General features: G+C 37.6%; 1 protein-coding gene across 1 annotated transcript; it reads left to right on the forward strand.

Moving 5' to 3' along the window:
• The first annotated feature begins 17,448 nt into the window (after positions 1-17,448).
• LOC133763819 (olfactory receptor 51F2-like) lies at positions 17,449-18,393 on the forward strand. Its single transcript, XM_062197555.1, has one exon. The coding sequence runs from the start codon at positions 17,449-17,451 to the stop codon at positions 18,391-18,393; it is 945 nt and encodes a 314-aa protein (XP_062053539.1).
• The last annotated feature ends 1,882 nt before the right edge of the window (positions 18,394-20,275 follow it).

The raw sequence follows: 20,275 nt of genomic DNA on the forward strand, positions 1-20,275 counted from the left end.
TCAAAGATTATTAATTTGAAAAAACCTGATATAAGTGACTTTCACTAGAACAAAGACATCCTGGTAAGTCACTTTTTATCAGACACTTTTCATATTTTTCCTTTGTTAAATAAATAAGTTGTGTCATTCTTTTTTTTTTTTTTTTATTTTTTGACAGGCAGAGTGGACAGTGAGAGAGAGACAGACAGAAAGGTCTTCCTTTTGCCGTTGGTTCACCCTCCAATGGCCGCCGCAGATGGCACGCTGCGGCCGGCGCACCACGCTGTTCCGATGGCAGGAGCCAGGTGCTTTTCCTGGTCTCCCCTGGGGTGCAGAGCCCAAACACTTGGGCCATCCTCCACTGCACTCCCTGGCCACAGCAGAGAGCTGGCCTGGAAGAGGGGCAACCGGGACAGGATCGGTGCCCCGACCGGGACTAGAACCCGGTGTGCCGGCGCCGCAAGGCGGAGGATTAGCCTGTTGAGCCACGGCGCCGGCCAGTTGTGTCATTCTTTTTTATACTTTTTTTTTTTTTTTTTTGACAGGCAGAGTGGACAGTGAGAGAGAGAGACATAGAGAAAGGTCTTCCTTTGTCGTTGGTTCACCCTCCAATGGCCGCTGCGGCCGGCGCATCTCGCTGATCCGAAGCCAGGAGCCAGGTGCTTCTCCTGGTCTCCCATGCGGGTGCAGGGGTCCAAGCACTTGGGCCATCCTCCACTGCCTTCCCTGGCCACAGCAGAGAGCTGGCCTGGAAGAGGGGCAACCGGGATAGAATCTGGCGCCCCAACCGGGACTAGAACCCGGTGTGCCGGCGCCACAAAGTGGAGGATTAGCCTGTTGAGCCACGGCACTGGCCATGTGTTTTCATTCTTAAAACATAAATGATACTTTACTCAAAGAACTTTACAGTCCAATAAGGTAAATAAGAAAATAATAATAAATAATAAAAAGAACACTCAGCAACTAAGGTTTCTTGATTGCTTTATACTAGTCAGAAAATGTCCTTGACTGTTAAAAGCAGTTGTTCTATTACTTACTTTAAGACATATTCCATTTATTCTTCAAAATGGTTCAAATGAAATATAAAATACTGTTTATTATATATTACTGATGAAGAAATTGAGATCTGGGGACATTGAAGCCACCCAGGTCCACACAGCTAACATGAAGAGGGCTGATTTTACTCCAGATTTCTCATATCTCAGATATTATACTCTTTACCACTGTACTGTATACTCTGCCAAAAGCACCTAGGAGAAATGTTATTAGATCCAAAGTAAGACCTAGATTTTCAAGGATCTATAGCATGTCATTAAAAATATAGTAGCCTTCTTAAAGTGCATTTTATCTTGTTTTCTTCGTAGGTAATTCATAATACAAAATGTAAAAATAAATAGTCCATGAGCTGTAAGCATAAGTGATCATTCAGTGCTAGAAAGTCAAAAGAAAAACTTTAGGGATTAAGGACATGTGCTTATTAAACAGAAAAGATCCTGAAGTAGACTGTAAATAAATTTGGTTCTTAACCTTTGTTCTGCACAATGATCCCTTAGGAATTTAATAAAATATATGTTCCCTTTCAGATAGATACACAGAAAAAATTGATGCTAAACACTCATATTATTTTTCATAAAGTTTCACAGGTTCCAAAAATGTCATGAAGGACCTACAATCCTCCCTTAACCAGACAAAGAACCTAAGCAAAAAGAGGTAGTTCTCAGGATATTAGCAGTTTTACAGAGATATACTCAAAATGTTTTCTTCTTCGAAGGAGACTCCTTGTAAACAGACTGACTTAAGAGGCAGGCAGAAACTTTAAAAAATACAGTTGCATAAAGGGTAGAGCAAATCTAGAAGAAAAATTTAAATGAAAACCTGAAGAGCTATATACCAGTGTTTTTGCAGCTGTAAAAGTGGTGATAGGTAGGATGTGCCATGTGTACCACAAACACTGGGAGGAGCAATGCACACCTCTTGCAAGGACCAATCGTGTGCGTTTCTTTCCAACTCTGTGTACAACGATGTCATGTAAGTAGCTTAAAATCACTATATGAGAATATTTGCATCATGGGAATTAGCAAATTGTCAAAGAAGACCTTTTATGCCATTTATTACCCATAGATTCAGTATACTAATACACCAGTGGCTAAGGGTGTGTTTGTCTTTGTAGGAAAATGTGGAAATTAAACTATCAATAGACATAGTTACCTACACTCAATGAATTTAAAATCTGCTTGTGAAATATCAATATGGGCAAAGTAATAAGATAATGTACCTAATCATGTGATCATTGGTAATATAGGAATCACACAGGAAGTTTCTCATTGTTCTTGGTATCTAAGGTGAAAGTATTTGGAAACATTCATGAATAAGAGTATTTTGGAAGCATTCTGTGGAATCTTCACATCACAATTTCTCTGTTGGTGGGGGAATGCTCTCCTAGTTATACAATCATAGGTCCAATTTGGACACAGGCATTGACGTAATGAAAACACAATAATTTTCCTTTAGTTTTCTCTACCCAGCAATTTCCCCCCATGTGAACTTAAATTATTATAAGATTTACATTAGGTGCTTTAAAAACATCTTTTACTTGGACAATGGTTTTATGTAAAAGAAATGATTTGTACATTTGGTTTTAAAATTTATCTATGATTTTCTAAATTTTATATGTGTGAGATTCTTGTTTTGGTGATTCTACGACTGCTCAGAACTTTAGAAAGATAAAAACCCATAAAATGCTAATGCTTAAAGACTTTTACTTTGATATAAAATAAGTATGCAATTTTTTGAACCTGCTAACAAAAAATCTCTATATATCTGAATGAGCCCTCTTTCCTGGAACTGAGCAAGATGAGAGGAAAGGGGTGATGATGATCTTCTACATGTTTTTGGGACTCTTCCAAGGTAAAAGCTCCAATAATTTTATTTACTTAACTTGCTATGTGGTCTATGAAACATGAAGAACCCCACATATGCAGGTTACTAAGTGTAATTTATTTAAGGGAATAGATGAGGGCTTGGCTTAGTAGGTAGCATGGGCTTGAGGTAAATTTATAAAATTTATATACAGGTAAAGTTTAGAAGCTCAAAGGTTGCCATTAAAATAATTATAAAATTAAAATAAATATAAATAAATGCAAAAAATTGTAATTAGAGACTTGAGGAGCTTAGTGGTTCATTAATATATAACTCTCATGAAAGAGAATAACAAAAAGAAAAACAAAACACAATCCTTGACGTGTGACTATAGAGATACATTTGTCTCCATCTGAAGACTATAAAAATATCTGATAGCCAGTGGCCCAAAGCGTGTCTGTTTAACAGCTCATGGAACAAATTGATGAAGTGTGGTTACTAATGTTCCTTCCCTGATGCCTACACCTCAGTATATGCCAAAAAATAAAATGCTGTCCTCAAAACCAAAAATTTGGCTCATTGTTGGGATAATCTGATTGACAAACATAAAATAAAAATAAAACAGGACAAGGGCCATCTATCTTTTGCAGTCTATATTATTTTTCGAGTGGACTTAAGGATCTAAGATCTACAATTTCCTGCAAAAAAAGCTCAAGAAAAAGCCAGAGCGAAAACCAAGGGAAATTTAAAGGATAACACAAAATCACATATTCCAATATGACATATACAATAAAATGATTATGTATATAATCATTAAATATAATGACCATAATGATAGCTAACACACACTGACATCTTGCCATTGACAGGAAGTGGAAAAGGCTGAACACAAATATGTGTTTGCACCTTAGTCACTATGTTCTTCTGAGTCTTGATTCTATGATTTATGTATCCATTTCTCCAGAGACTATTATACCAGCCCCTAATTGTGCTCCTTGATTTTTCTCTCTTCAGTTGCTCTATCAAGTATGTTGTCATCCAGCCCATTTGGGGGGAAAATAATGAAACAAAAATTTTCTATTAGGAGAATTAGTTCTATTGAGGTCTCTCAGCCTTGAAATAAAATGATTGCTTACCTGCAGTTTCATTACCCAGGTTTCAAACCAGGCTTATTTTCTCACCATTCTTCATATATATCAATTTAACTTCAAGTTGATTAAAACTACTTCTAATTCTAAAACACCACATCCCTTCCTCTTTTGGTTTTACCTTATTATAATCATAATTCCACATATTTTAAAAAAGCATTATTTGATCAGTTCCAACTAATATACGGTTCTGATCAACTTTGTATCTACAATCTTAAAGCCTATAATGCCCACAGTTTATTTTCTACCAGCTAATAAATACATTGTCTTTAACTGGGTATTCTTTTGGTGTGCATTTGATGCTCTGTACAGGTGCCCTTCATGAAGACAAAATTGGAAGACGTAGCAGAGATCTGGTTACAGTCAAAAGTAGCTTAGAGAATGCAGAAGAAATGAAAAAATAGGGGTAGAGGGACAAAGTTGAGATTCCACTGAAAATGGATCAAAGTACAACATTGAAACTATTAGAACCATACAAAAGGGATACTTTATTGGGTTGGAGCTTAACTGTGTGTTAAACTAAAGAAAGTAGAGGAGAAGAGTATTTACTACTCATACCTACTCTGCTCTGCTTCCTTAGTTGCCAACAAAAAAGATATTATCAAGCGTCTTTTCAGATTTCCCAGGATGACATAGATCTTGAAACCACAATAAAAGGAGTTTAAATTAACTATTTCTTTTTTTCTTTTATCTTTTATTTAATGAATATAAATTAACTATTTCTCTTTTTTTCTTTTATCTTTTATTTAATGAATATAAATTTAATATAATTTAATATAATATAATGAATATAAATTTCCAAATTACAGCTTATGGATTACAATGGCTTCCCCCCCCATAACCTCCCTCCCACCCGCAACCCTCCCCTTTCCCACTCGCTCTCCCCTTCCATTCACATCAAGACTCCTTTTCATAAATTAACTATTTCTATAATTGATACATTAATTTTAGGAGAAAGCTGATACAGGTTAAATTTGTGTCTGCTTGACTAGACTGCAATACTCAGACATTTGGTAAGGCACCAGTCTAGATGTCCATTTGAAGATATATTTCTATTTTTTTTAGAAAAAAAATCTTGTTCATTGGGGCTGGCACCGTGGCGCAGTAAGTTAATGCCTACAGTGCTGGCATTCCATATGGGCACCAGTTCTAGTCCTTGCTGCTCTACTTCCAATCCAGCTCTCTGCTATGGCCTGGGAAAGCAGTGGAAGATGACCCTAGTGCCTGGGCCCCTGCGTGGGAAACTGGGAAGAAGCCCCTGGCTCCTGGCTTTGGATGAGCACAGCTCCAGCTGTTGCAGCCATTTAGGGAGTGAACCAATGGGAGGAAGACCTTTCTCTCTGTCTCTCCCTCTCACTATCTGTAACTCTCTCTCTCAAATAAAATAAATAAAATCTTTTAAAAAATTGTTCCTTTATTGCTATTTTGTTGAAAGACAGACAGAGAGAGAGAGAGAGAGAGAGAGAGAGAGAGAGAGAGATTAATCTCCTATCTGCTTGTTCACTCCCTAAATGCCTGCAACGACCAGGGCTGGGAAGCCAGGAACCTGGAGTGGCATCTGGTTCTCTCATGTGAGTTGCAGGAATGTGAATAGTTTAGACATCATCTGCTGTCTAAGGAAGGTAGATCTGAAATGGAATAGCCAGGACTTCAACCTAGGTACTCTAATAGAATCAGGCATCACAAGTGGCAACATCCACTGTGTCACCTAACCAACCCAAAGTATGTTTTTACAGTTCTTCAAGAAAATTATTGATGGTGCCAGCACTGTGGCATAATGGGTAAGTCTGCCCTCTGCAGTGCCAGCATCCCATATAGGCATCAGCTCTGGGAATTGCAGCCATTTGGGGAATGAACCAGCAGATGCAAGAACTGACTCTCTCTCTCTTTCTTTCCCCCATCCATAACTCTGCCTTTCAAAAAATTATCATTTATGTATTTCATAGGAAGATTGACAGAGATAGAGAAAGAGATCTTCCATCCATGATTCATTCCCCAAATGACCACAATAGCCAGGGATGGTCCAGGCCAAAGCTAGGAACCTAAACTTCATCCTTACCTCCCATGTGGGTGGCACAGCCCAGGTATTTAGGGCATCATCTTTTGCTTTCCCAGGAACATTAGTAGGAAGCTGGACCTGAGGCAGAGCAGATGGTTCTTGAATAAGCATTCTGATATTGAATACCAGTATAGCAAGTGGCAGCCTAAATCACTGTGCCACAACACTGGCCCCCACTAAGTATATTGGATGAGATTAACATATAAACAATAGACTTTGAGTGAAGCAGATTAAATGTCCATATGTTGGTGGATCAGCATTATGAGAAGTCTTTAGGAGAAAAAGACAGAAGTCTCTTGAGGAAGAAGGAATTCTGGAGATGTAACATAAATATCTTTGGATCTCCAGCCTGCCAGCCTTCCCTGTACAATTCTGATTTATCAAAACCCAATCACAGGCCAGCACTGTGGCATAGAAGGTTAAGCATCTGCCTGTGGTGCCTGCACTCCATATGGGTTCCAGTTCAAATCCCAGTTGCTCCACTCCCAATCCAGCTCCCTGCTGATAGCCTGGAAAAGCAGTAGAAGATGACCCAAGTGCTTGGACTCTTGTACCCATGTGGGAGATCCAGAAGAAGCTCCTGGCTCCTGCCTTCAGTTCGGCCCAGCTCTGGCCATTGCAGCCATCTGGGGATGAAAGACCTCTCTCTCTGTCTCTCCTTTTCTCTGTCTGTAACTCTGCCTCTCAAGTAAAGAAATAAATCATTAAAAAAATCACATGAGCTAATTCTTTAATGTTTCAACCAATGGAAGATATTTCTCTGTCTCTCCCTCCCTTTCTTTCACTCTGCTTTTCAAGACTTTTTTTAAAGATACTTATTAAAAAAAAAGCACCAATAATTATAAAATATAATGTAAATATCAGTTATTTGTGCCACAAAAAAATCAAGCCAATTTAATGGAAATAGTTTTCCTTCTATTATTTTTGCTGCCAAAACTTTCCTCCTGCATTGAAAATCCATTCCCATACCCTTGTAACACAGGAGTTGTTCTTAGACATCACTTGGTTTTGTTTACAATAAAATGTCCCAATGGTTTTGAACTCCACTCTGAGCAATAGAGGGATGCAAGAAAGCATTTCTTGGAAGTGAAGGTAAAGACACTAATTCACCCCTCTCTCTGGAATTCCTCCTTTAGCATCAACATTATTGTCATCACTAGTTCTTCACACTCTGAAAGAAGAAGATCCTTCTCATTCCTACCTTCTAGCTCCCAAGTCCCCTGAGTTCTCAACTATTCTTTCAATTTACTTACAGTATCAATCAGCTTTCATCCCTATACAGAATCCTTAAATTAATTTATTTTCAAGACACCTTTGTATGAGTCTGTGGATTTTATGTCAGCCATACACAATAGAAACTTTTTCTCGGTGATGGAAAGTTGACTGTGGAACATTAATTCCCTTAAACTACTAGACAGTATCAGGACGCAGGTGATAAACTCCTCAAAATCCAGAAATAAAAGTCTTCAGGAAAAGAAGCATAGACACTGAAGATTAAAAGTTGCAGGCATTATGGATTCTATAGTCTACTGTTGTAAGTGAAATGAGAAGGGTGCTAGAAAAATAGAAGAGAATCTGTTATCTGCAACAGTATACCCCTACCACTACTTAAAATTATCTATATCTGGTATTGCTTCCATATTATACTAATCCTTCAGAAATTTGCTTGCCCACCATTGAGAAGAAAAATTCAGTACCAAAGGTTGGTGGAAAAAGCAATGGTTCTCTCAGCAGCAGTTGGTCCTGAGGTCATGACTGATATTGAATATCAGTCTTTCATCTTTTTTCTAGACTGCCTTCACTCTCAGCCACTTCCAATAATTTAAGTTTTTGCCCATTGAGTGAATTACTCCTTCAGTCCTGAAAATATAAATTCTGAGTTATGTTTCCTTGACAGATCATAGCTTCTTCATTTGCCATTCTATTCCTTTTGTTTTAGAATCTTTATAAAGGTAAAATTCATTTAAAAAAACCTGCACACCTTTGATGTCTATAATTTGATGAATTTGGACAAATACATACACCAATAAAGCAATAAAACAATAAAGGTAACACATGTTCACATCCAAAAGTTTCTCATATGTTTTTGGGGTTTTGTTTGGTTGGTTTAGTTTGGGTTTTGTGGTAAAGAACACATAATGGAGAGGTACTATCTTAATATAACTCTTCATTACACAGCAGAGTCTTATTAACTGCAGGCATTACATTGCACAGAAGATCTCTAGAACATATTCATGGTGCATAACTGAAACTTTATAACCATTGATCAACAGCTCCCTGTATTCCCCAAATTCCCTCTTTACTTTTATCACGTCATTAACACATTAAGATTTGTCCTGTAAATCCTCTGCATTCCAGACATAATCCCTCCAACAACAATTATGTAACAACAACCTTAGTTCCTCTTGATGTGAGTATAAGTGTGCAAAGATATGGCTCATGCATGTATGAGGTTTTGACCAAACAAAAGTCAGGCAGCAGTGGTTACTCACTGAAAGCAAGGGAATCCAATTATCTTAAGAACCAATAAGTTTCAAAGAGTAGATAAGAAGGATTAACAAGGAACTAGTTGTAGATATGATTAATAGACTGAAAAAAAAGAAACTTTGATATATATAAAATGATGGAATATTACTTAGTCATAGAAAATAAAACCTGACACTTGTAGCAAAATGAATTGATCATTATGCTTAAGCGAAATAAGTCAGCCACAGAATAACAAATATCACATTATTATCTCACATATGTGGAAGTTAATATATATATAAAAAGTATAAAAATTATGTAGAAATCATTATTTTGTAATAGATAGTTATAAATATTGTATATGCTGAATTATACCATCTACAAGAAAATATACCCTTCTGTCCTCTTTATTATCATTGTCATGTATCCCACATTATATGATATTAATATTCCTGCTTTCAAGAAAAAATGATATACATGTAATATTTACATCTGAAACAAATATGTAAAAATGTTAAAAATTGTTAAATTTTAAATTATACTAGTTGAATTCTTTATTTAGTGGAGAGTTAAGCTTGTGATTATGAAGTAAATTGAAAGCATGCCATTGTAAAAATTAAAAGAAAAATAGAAAAAGAGGGAAAAGCAAGCGTGTGAGTGAGGAAGCAAGGGAAGATTAGGGTGAGAAATATCATTATACCCTTAAAATAGTATATGTGAAATACATCAGATTTGTTCCCTTTGTGTAAGTGGAAAAAGTGAAAAAACTACTTCTAGGAGCATAAAGGAGGAAAAAATCACACTGCACCACATTAATATGTATAATTATTGCTAATAAAATATTTTAATATAAAGAAACATCATGGACCATGACTTCCCTGGAGAAAAAATGACAAGAGCCAACTTAGAGCCAGGTAGTGAATGACAAAGAGAGGCAAGAGTGGAGGAGCAGGTTGAGAGCCGGCAGACTTTGACATGGGTTTAACTTCTAGTTAAAAAGAGAAGGAAGAGAGCTTGGGTAGAAAGAAGCATCTTAAACTGTTGTTAGAATCAGAGTTAGTCAAGGTCATCCGGTTCCTCGACTCAAAGCAAGCTGTTAGAGGGGTCTTGTGGCTTCCAGGAGTGCAGCTGCCTTAATTCCCTGACACAGTCATTGCCTGGAAGCAGCCCATGGTAGACGTGGCCCAGATGGAACGTGATGGTGCACTAGGACTGCTGTATCCCACTATCTGAGGTATGAAGTGAACATGTTAATAACTCCCACACGCATCACATCCAGGGGAAAGGGGCCGAACAGCTCAAGGAAGAGCCAAGCATCCAAACCTGGAGACAAAGAGAAGCCAGAGTAGCTATGGGCTGCTGGGGGTAGTTCAACAGCTAATCCTCTGGCATCATGTGTCTCCCTTGAAATTTCAAATTCTCAGGATCAGCCCACTGGGGAGACGGATATGAAAATATTACTGTTCTCTTTATGATATTTCAATAATTCAAAAATCTTTTTTTTTTTTTTTGACAGGCAGAGTGGATAGTGAGAGAGAGAGACAGAGAGAAATGTCTTCCTTTTTGCCATTGGTTTACCCTCCAATGGCCGCTGCGGCCGGTGCATCATGCTGATCCAAAGCCAGGAGCCAGGTGCTTCTCCTGGTCTCCCATGCGGGTGCAGGGCCCAAGCACTTGGGCCATCCTCCACTGCCTTCCCGGGCCATAGCAGAGAGCTGGCCTGGAAGAGGGGCAACCGGGATAGAATCCGGCACCCCGACCGGGACTAGAACCCGGTGTGCCGGCGCCGCAAGGCGGAGGATTAGCCTGTTAAGCCACGGCGCCGGCCCAAAAATCATTTTAAATATAATCTTAAAAATTTCTCTTGGCCAGCGCCGCGGCTCAATAGGCTAATCCTCCGCCTTGCGGCACCGGCACACCGGGTTCTAGTCCCGGTCGGGGCACCGATCCTGTCCCGGTTGCCCCTCTTCCAGGCCAGCTCTCTGCTGTGGCCAGGGAGTGCAGTGGAGGATGGCCCATGTCCTTGGGCCCTGCACCCCATGGGAGACCAGGATTAAGCACCTGGCTCCTGCCATCGGATCAGCGCGCTGCGCCGGCCGCAGCGCGCCAGCCGCGGCGGCCATTGGAGGGTGAACCAACGGCAAAGGAAGACCTTTCTCTCTGTCTCTCTCTCTCACTGTCCACTCTGCCTGTCCAAAAAAAAAAAAAAATTTCTCTTAAGACAACATTTGATTGCCCCCACTTTGGTATTGATTAAACACGTTTTAAACGCTTCTGGTATTGATTAAACACGTTTATGCAAACAGAGTCAGTATATTAGACCCCACCTCTATGTTTGGGGCTGTTATCAGGAAAGGAGAAATATATTTTGCCAAGGAAATGCACACACCCAATTCTTATACCTGCTGCTTACAAACATGAAGACCATGACATAAATTTTAAGGCAATGGTGAAGGTCCTTTCCTGGGGATTAAATGACAAAGCAGAAGAATATTATCAACTTTCATGTTTCCCTTTCAGCAAAACCACTTCAGGCAAAAGGACCAAGTATTACAAAACCACAATTAGTTGAATAACAGGATAATTACATCAAATTACAGAGTAAACACAATGTATTAACATGTCATGTCTTTCCTGCAGGCCAGCAGAGAAAGACCAGACATTTTGAAGCAAAGATTAAAAAGTAATCAATATTAAAAATGTATTATTTTAGGAATAGGAGCAATAACATTTTCTTTATGTATAATTTAGATTCTTCATAAAAAAAATTTTATTATATTAAAGAATTACACATTCTGATGACTATTGGTTTAGGAATGCTACTTAATATTAAATACTTGGCTACTAATAACAAACAGTGGTCTGCACCATTAAACTTTAATAAAACTAATAATTCTTATTCTGGGGCAATTTAGTAGAATTAAATAAAATATGCAAATATAATTACAAAAAGGTCAACAGTAACTCATGTCCATGTTTCTGTACTGATTGCCTCATATTTTGTTTTATAGAAAAGAAATCCATTATTCAAAACTAATTTTCACAATATTATGAATTTATTCATTATTCATTTGGTGAATTTTTATCAATAACTACTACATGTAGATGCAAATAAAGCACACTCTTGAGAGACATATACTCTCATGAAACATTTTTAACCATGTCTTCCTACCAAAATAATCTACATGCCTGTCAGCAGCTTAAATTTAACAAGTCCAAGATCAAGTTAATTGTTTAGTTTTTTTTATAAAAAGGGAACAAAATTCATGTATTTCATATATACAATTTTAAGTGCATAATGATACTGTCTACCCTACCCTATCCTCCTGATTCACTCCTGTCCTCCCTCCTTTTCTTATTTTTCTTTTAATTTTTACAATGACATATGTTCCTGTTATAAACAGAAGCACTTCTGTTAACTAGTGAAGTTATTTCTGGTAATGAAAGATGAAGAACAAGTAGCATATTTTTCTTTCTTTGAAGAAACTTGACTCCTCAGACCCATGGCAACATGTCTTTCTGTTTTAATTTGTTTGATCAAAACGGAAAATTTCTGATTTCCCTTTATGATTGCTTCCCATTTTTCAGCCAACCAAAACTGAACTACCAATGTCACGTCTGACTTTTGCTCATTCACCACCATTCAAACCAACATCATCTAGAACAAATGCAGCTTCCCTGGTGCCATGCTTTGTATTCTTCCTCACTTCCTGCTTCGGTGCCCAGAAACTCTCTCTACTGTGGGCACATTCACTTGGGCAGACTCATTTCAGTCTCTCCTTACTCTAACTTATGTTCAACCTAAATGTCAGATTAATCTTATTTTGGAAACACAGAAATGCTTAAAATAACATTCAGTAGCTTCTCTTGATCTCCAAATTGTAAACATTTCACTACCAAGACACACAATCTTAATGCTGTTTAATTTTCTAAGATGAGGTATTTCCTCACTGAAACTTGCTGATACTGAAATAGATACCTTTTCTTTGAGCCACAGTTATTAGCAGTGTTTTCTGGTTGTATAAGCCAGAGTTCTTGAAACTCTACCAGACTGCATTTCTCAAGAGTAGAAACTCTTAGACTGGTTGGTTATCTGCCATTCTTAATGAGTCTATTTTCCTCCTGCTTTCCACTTTTCTAAAAATGTACAGCAAAATTATAACTACAAAGATTTGTAAACAAGTCCTACTAAACAAACTAGCTAGATTGGCCTGAAATTATCTGGAAAGCATTAATCACTATACAGGAGGTAGATGAGGCCATCCTTGAGTAAAAGTCAGACCCTTTCATTTTTCTAGTAGTTGCTTCTACTTCAGTTCCAAATGTCAAATCTTTCATCTATTGAAACAGAAACTCTCTTGGAGTCCTGTGACTTTGTCATTCTTTTTTCACTGCTTGCTTCTGAATTATAAGATTCCATTTGCTCATTTTAAGAGGCTTGTTATGCATATGTGCTAATAACTGGTACTATGCTATTGCCTGGAGATACTTCAAAGCATCTGTTACTCCAATCAGTCCTACACAAAAATTCTGTAAATCTATTACTTATAGGAAACACATAGCAAAATTTTAAAAAGACAAAATACAGTATCCCCATCTTAAATGCTCTATCCATCTTTGAAGCAATGGTTCCATTTCATCTTTAATTAAATCATGTGAACACAGATTCCCTGTGTTGATATTTGTTTATTTTTCTTTGTTTTATTTTTTCCACTTGTCTAAGCATCCATATTTCCAATGCCAGCTCAATACCCTGGGACAGAGAAATGCAGCATTACATAATGGCACAAAAATCCCACAGGGCTACATGCGTCCCAATTGGATAAATGACTCTACCAACAAATTTCCTTTAAAAATTTCTACATATAGAGGTAAGTCGGTCACCTTCATAATCCCTAATTTAAAGAAGAATAAGGGAAGTCCTTCCTCCCGGTCTGAAGGCAAAGGCAAACAGCTGCTCTCAGATCAAACACAGTAGTTCTCTGTGTCTGTAATAAATGTAACTGATGACTTCAAGTTGTATCATGAGTAACCTAGCATAGATAAACACAAGGAAGAAGTTCTTGGAAGTGAAGTCAAGGGCAATAATTTAGCCAGTCTTCAGCTCTTGCCCTCCAACATCTACATCTGTGTCCCTTCTAATTCTCTACATCTTGAAAGGTAAGATTCTACCCTGCTTAACTCTGGCCCTTGGTCTCCAAGCCCCTTAAGCTTCTTACTATATTTACTCCCCAATGGTTGTTCAATTTAAGGGGCTAATATCAATTCAGAAACCCTAGAGTCAAATTAGATGGATCTTATCGTCCATTTAATCACACCCAATACTGTACTTCTCATACAAGTACATTTCCTGACATGATTACTAAATCTCCAAATCTGGTTCCTGGCATATCCTCAATATTGCTTCCCTTGTATTTCTTATTAGTTTATATTTACTATAGCACATTAATTCCATTCATTCTCTTAGGTCTACAGCAACCTGGCTTATTTATTTTTAGCTTGGTTTTAAATACCAGAGAGGCAGCATGGCAGAGTAAAATGATCACACATTTAGGGTCAAATACCTGGATTTTACACACTGAATTCATTTTACCTATCAATGTAAACCTCCAACATGTTCTTCCTCTGAACCCACGTCACATCATCTGAGAACTAGAGATGTTAGTCACAGCCTGTTAATGGTTAACTTAGAGTGATGCATATGAGGGCTATGTAGCAAAGACTCTGGCTTACTGTTGATTTTTCTTCTCTCTGACAATGTTCTATACATCCTCTATCTTCCAGTCTCTCATCCAGTGAAACTGAATTGGTTGCCATTGTTTTCACAAATCATCATGTGATGGTAGCTGATTTTTTTCTGTAGCAAGATCTAACTTCATACTTTCTTGTATAAAAGATAACTATAAGTCTAGAAAGTCATACTTCATATTCCTCTTGATAACATAGGAAGTGTGTTCTACCCTTTGTCTTGATTAGTCATACTTCTTAGAGATTCTATATGAATAATCCCTATCTTTTCCTAAAATGTTCAGGCATAGATTTCAACTTACGTCTAGTTACACACCCATTCATGTTACCAAGAGATTTTGAGATTTGACCAAGGTGACTGCCTAGAGAGTGGAGAACACCAAAAGGATATCAACCTCAGATATGGAACTGCCTGATACTAAGCCTATATTAGCCTTCTCCTTTCTTGCACTCTAGAGAGCCATGGTGCTGAGAAGCAGACTATGGGCAATTGGTAATGTTTTTGTCAGAGCAGACTCTTCTTATCATTTAGGAATACTTGACAGTGACCTTTGAGTAGATGAAGAAACACTAAGTCACAAACTATCAAAGGAACTAACAAATTGAAAACAGATATTTTTCTCCCAGTAAGTATAATAAATAGCAAGTAGATGTTTGCTCTTGTAGTGTAATTAAGGGGGAAAATTTTCTAAATTTAAGAAATTAGCACAATGTTTCATACTTAATATGCTAATCTCTTTATAAATAAATAAAAGTATATAGTATCTTGAAATAAATACAAAGTAGGCTTCCATGCTTATTATACAAAGGAGTAATTAGCAAATGATAAAAGCATGATTGATTTCTACAGCACATGATAAGCAGTAGCTATTATTAGTAGTATTACTAATTTCTGAGAAATTATATTGTTGATTCAAAGGAAAGGAACTCTAACGTGCATAAACAAATAATGACAAATTTTACTTAAACACTCCTTACCACAAAAGTGTGCCCGTTTTCCTACAGCCTAAAAAATCTACTAAACTTTGTCAACATTAGTAATTGTTTTGATTGCCATTCCTTTGGCTGACTCTGAGGCTGAGTTTTCTTCTTGTATTAACTGGAAGTTCTTTGGAGAATTCCATTTTAATGCCTTCGCTCATTTTTTCTATCGTAATTTTTCACTGTCCTATTCTAAATAAGCACTTTATCCAGCTAAATATCACATGTGCTTCAAAGATTCCCCCAGGTTGTAATTAATGTTTTAAGCCTGTGGAAGTGGCTTCTTCCATAAAACTGTTACTTGTGTCTTACCAAATCAAATGCATCAATCTTTACCTCCACAGTTTATATCTTTTTCTTTATCATTAGAACACTATTTTGCACTCCAGGATTATGTAAATATTTATATTTTATTCTAAAACACATGTGTTTGTTGATATTTACACATGTAACCATCAGGAAATAATTTCAACATACTTTGTGGTGATATACTTTATTTATGTTTTTCCAAATGTGTAGTCAGTTTACTGAACCCCTTTTACTCAACAATTCACTTTCTTACTACAGGTTTTAAAGACTACAATTATTGCTAACTAAATGTACACCCAGATCTCCTCCTATACTTTTAATTCTATCTCAGGGTTTACTTGTTTCCAAGTAGATATTAATTTTTTTAATTATGTCAGCATCAAATACAACAATGTAGAAATAATTTTTTGGTATCAGTTTATTTATTTATTTATTTATTTTTGACAGTCAGAGTTAGACAGTGAGAGAGAGAGAGAGAGAGAGAGAGAGAAAGGTCTTCCTTCCATTGGTTCACCCCCCCAAATGGCCGCCAGGGCCAGCGCGCTGCACCAATCTGAAGCCGGGAGCCAGGTGCTTCCTCCTGGTCTCCCATGCGGGTGCAGGGCCCAAGGACCTGGGCCATCCTCCACTGCCTTCCAGGGCCACAGCAGAGAGCTGGACTGGAAAAGAAGCAACCCGGACAGAATCTGGCGCCCCAACCAGGACTAGAATCCGGGGTGCCGGCACCGCAGGTGGAGGATTAGCCGAGTGAGCTGCGGCGCCGGCCAGTATCAGATTTTTTAGAAAACACAGCAAATACTCCATTGCTGACAAATGTCTCTGTCCATCCTTTCAGATGATGAATTTCTTTTCTTGAGTTTCTCTTTTTCTCATTTCAGCTCAAGCTCACTTAGAAAACACTGCAACATTTCACATTTTACTTGTAAAGGTTATATGGTATGGTAGGTATATTGTCTTAAGTTTTAGGCATCTCTTACTTTTCTCAGTGAAACCGATTGAAACTAATATTATGTTTGCCAAGAATTATTTTACAGTTTAGCTATTGCTTTTTGACACTCAATATTTTATAAAAGAAACTTAAATCCAGCCTTATTTTAACAGCTTTATTGAAATATAACTTGTATGTCATAGAAAGTATAAAATTATAAGAATTTTAGTAAATTTATAGTGTCGTGTGCATAAGCCAATGTCAGCACAATCCAATTGTAGAACATTTCTCCATCACCCAGAAAAATTCCCTTGTGCTACTTTGCTATCAATCTCACTCCCACCCTCAGAGATACAACCTTCCTTTCTGTCTTAAAAAATTGTCTTTTCCAGCTATTTCATAAAAATAGATCATAAAATACAAAATCTTTTGCTTCAGGTATCTTTCACTCAGCATAAAGTGTTTGGGGTGCATCTATGTTGCCACATATTTCAGTACTTCTGTCCTTTTATGCTTAATAGTATTTCATCTTATGGATATTTCACTGTTTAATCACCAATTAGCTTGTAGACGTTTACAGTGTTTTCAGCTTGAGGCTATAGTGAATAATGTTGTTGTAAACACTTCTGTGCTTCTGGGTCTTCTGCATATACATGCATTCATTTCCCTTCAGTAGAGTCCTTGGAGTAGAATTTCTAAGTCATATGGTAAGCTTATGTTTAAATTTTGAGGAAGCTACCTACCTGTTCTTTAATGTGATTGCATGTTTCTCATTTCTACTAGCAAGTATGGAATTGATGGGGTGGAGCATGAGCAAGACTTTGGGGTTGCAAATGTCAAATCTCATTGAACTCTGCCCTATAGTTTTATGCACTTTACTGAATACATATTAAAGTTCAACCAAAATAATTCTAATTCTATAATTTAGGAAATCAATATCTTATGTGAGAATTCTGGTGCTGCAGACTATAATGTCCATCTTGCATAACTCAACTTCCCCTACTTTCATCCTGACGGGAGTTCCTGGACTTGAATGGGCCCATGTCTGGATCTCCATCCCCTTCTGCTGCCTCTATTTTACTGCTCTTTCTGGAAATACCTTGATCCTGTTCATGGTTCTCACCGAGCCAACCCTCCATGAGCCCATGTACTATTTCCTCTCCATGCTGTCCACCACTGACATTGGCTTATGCATCTCTACACTGGTGACAGTGCTGGGAATATTCTGGCTCAATGCCCGGGAGATCAGCTTCAATGCCTGTTTATCACAGATGTTCTTCATTCACCTTTTTACTTTCATGGAATCCTCAGTGCTGTTGGCTATGGCCTTTGATCGTTTTGTGGCCATTTCTAACCCCTTGAGATATGCTGCCATTCTAACTCATGCAAGAATTGCACAGATAGGTTTAGCAGTTGTTACCAGGGGAACACTCATTTTGATACCACTAGTCCTGCTTCTTAAGCGTCTAGCGTTCTGCCATAGCCATGTGCTCCACCATTCCTATTGCTTCCACCCTGACGTAATGAAGCTCTCTTGTTCAGACACAAAAATAAATAGTGCATTTGGACTCACTGCAATTATCTCTACCGCTGGAGTGGACTCCATTTTCATCCTGCTTTCCTACGTCCTGATCATTCGTTCAGTTCTCAGCATTGCATCCCCAGAGGAAAGGAAGAAGGCCTTTAGTACCTGCATCTCTCATATCACTGCTGTGGCCATATTCTACATCCCTTTGATCAGCCTATCTTTTGTTCACAGATTTGGAAAACGTGCCCCACCCTATGTCCCCACCCTCATTGCTAATGTATACTTGCTCATACCCCCTGTGATGAACCCTATCATCTATAGTGTGAAAACAAAGCAGATTCAGAAAGCTGTGCTTAAGCTTCTGTGTTCTAAGGGACATCTCTTTTAATAATCACTAACACCATAAAGATTTCAATTTTCCACAGTCAAGACAGTTTATAACAAATTGATATCATAAATACATGCCATATTATAGACAAATTGATCTAGGAATCATCTAATTCAAACAGCTCTGTGGTGTAGTTACCCTTCCTAAGGCAATCTTGACTCTTGTATCACCAAAATACTAATTCAAATTATATTTATTAGCTACCCTATTCCAATAGGTGACTAACTGACCAACTTACTATTTCTATGCTGTTTTTGCTGAAAATCGCATGCCATTCATTTTGAATTAATTTTTAAAAATCTCTAGTTCTAATAAAATTTTAAAACAAAAAAATTATTCCATGTTAGATAACAACTTGTGTCTACGGTAAAATCCTCCACAATTTGGGTTCTATGAAGGGCACCATGATGCTTCTCCCTATCCCTCATCCTGCTCCTTTTGATGAGGGAGTGGACTCTTAACAGCTTTCCCTATAGTATTTCTTTTTAGAAATCCTATGATAACCCCATTTGGCAGCATCTCCCTGTGTCAAAAGATTCCCTGTATATGCATCTTCTATGTTTAAGTACCCCGATCTAAAAAAAGAAAAAGAAAAAGAAAGAAAGAAAGGGAAGAAAGGAAAAGAAGAGAAGAGAAGAGAAAACTAGTTCTTAGAAAGCAAAGCTTTGACAACAAGTGCTGACAATTCTTGCAAAGACCACTTGCATCTTATGTAACGTATTGAGCAAGCTCTGTACAGGGTGTGCAAAAGTAAGTTTGCCATTTCAAGATGACAAGAAGACTGTTCTATGTGTATATCCCTGTTTCCTCTTTGAGCACTCTGAATCCTAGGAAAATGAACATCTTAAATTTTACCTTGCAGTCTGTTTTCCTTATGTCTATAACAACTTCTGCAATATTTTTGAACTGGGTATTCTCATTCTCATCTGATTTGTCTTCCATCTTGATAATCTGAAAATTCACTTTGGAACTTAATATTTATTGTTCTCTTGAATCAGTCATTACTAAGGAAGAAAATATAATTTTAACATTATACCATAGCAATCAATTAAGTCTGTGCCACTGGATTAATTTATACAGAAAGTGTCCCCAACCACCTGAAGAACTTTCCAGATTTTTTGTGTAGGAGCTATGACAACTATATTTTTAGCTCACTCCTTCTAAAAAACATTTGTGTATGACTTCTTGATTCCAAACCTAGTGGAGTCCTGACTTCCAGTTTCAGCTCCTGCTAAGGCATACCGTGAGAGGCAGCAGTAATAGGTCAAGTTAAGAGGTCACTGCCACCCACGTGGAAGACCTGGGTTGAGCTCCTGGTTCCTGGTTTCCTATTTTCAACTTGGCCCAGCCTCAGCTGTTGCAGGCATGTGAGGAGTAAACCGGCAGATGGAAAAATCTATCTCTTTCAAAATAAATTAAATAAGCAAAAATAATTTGAAAATTAAAAATATATATTACCTAACAGTAGATACAGCAAATGCTAAGTCTTTGGAAAGAATCCATTAGTAAACAGAAATTAGGGCAATTGAGAAATATGAAAGATATCCTAAAAGCAGAAGACGTATAGTTGAGTTGAGCCAGAGCCTCTATGCAGCTAGAATGCTTCAAAACAGAAGCTAACTTAGACACAACCTGAAACTCTATGGCTGGCTGTTAAATGGGAAGCCTCAGTATCCTAAGAAAAGTAGAGCTTTGGTAAAATGGAGAGAAAACACCTCTAAGAAAGACCTGAAAATTGTCAACTGGCAGCCTTACAGAAGAATGTATGTGGTAACTCTCAGTGAACTGTGGAAAAACTTGCCTAGCTATTGTTATTAGCTACCGCTAATTAGTTTGAGTTGGTACACCTAATAAAACCCTTGCCATGGCCAGGTTGAACTTA

This window comes from Lepus europaeus, chromosome 7 (assembly GCF_033115175.1).
Source record: "Lepus europaeus isolate LE1 chromosome 7, mLepTim1.pri, whole genome shotgun sequence".
NCBI classification, from domain to species: domain Eukaryota; kingdom Metazoa; phylum Chordata; class Mammalia; order Lagomorpha; family Leporidae; genus Lepus; species Lepus europaeus.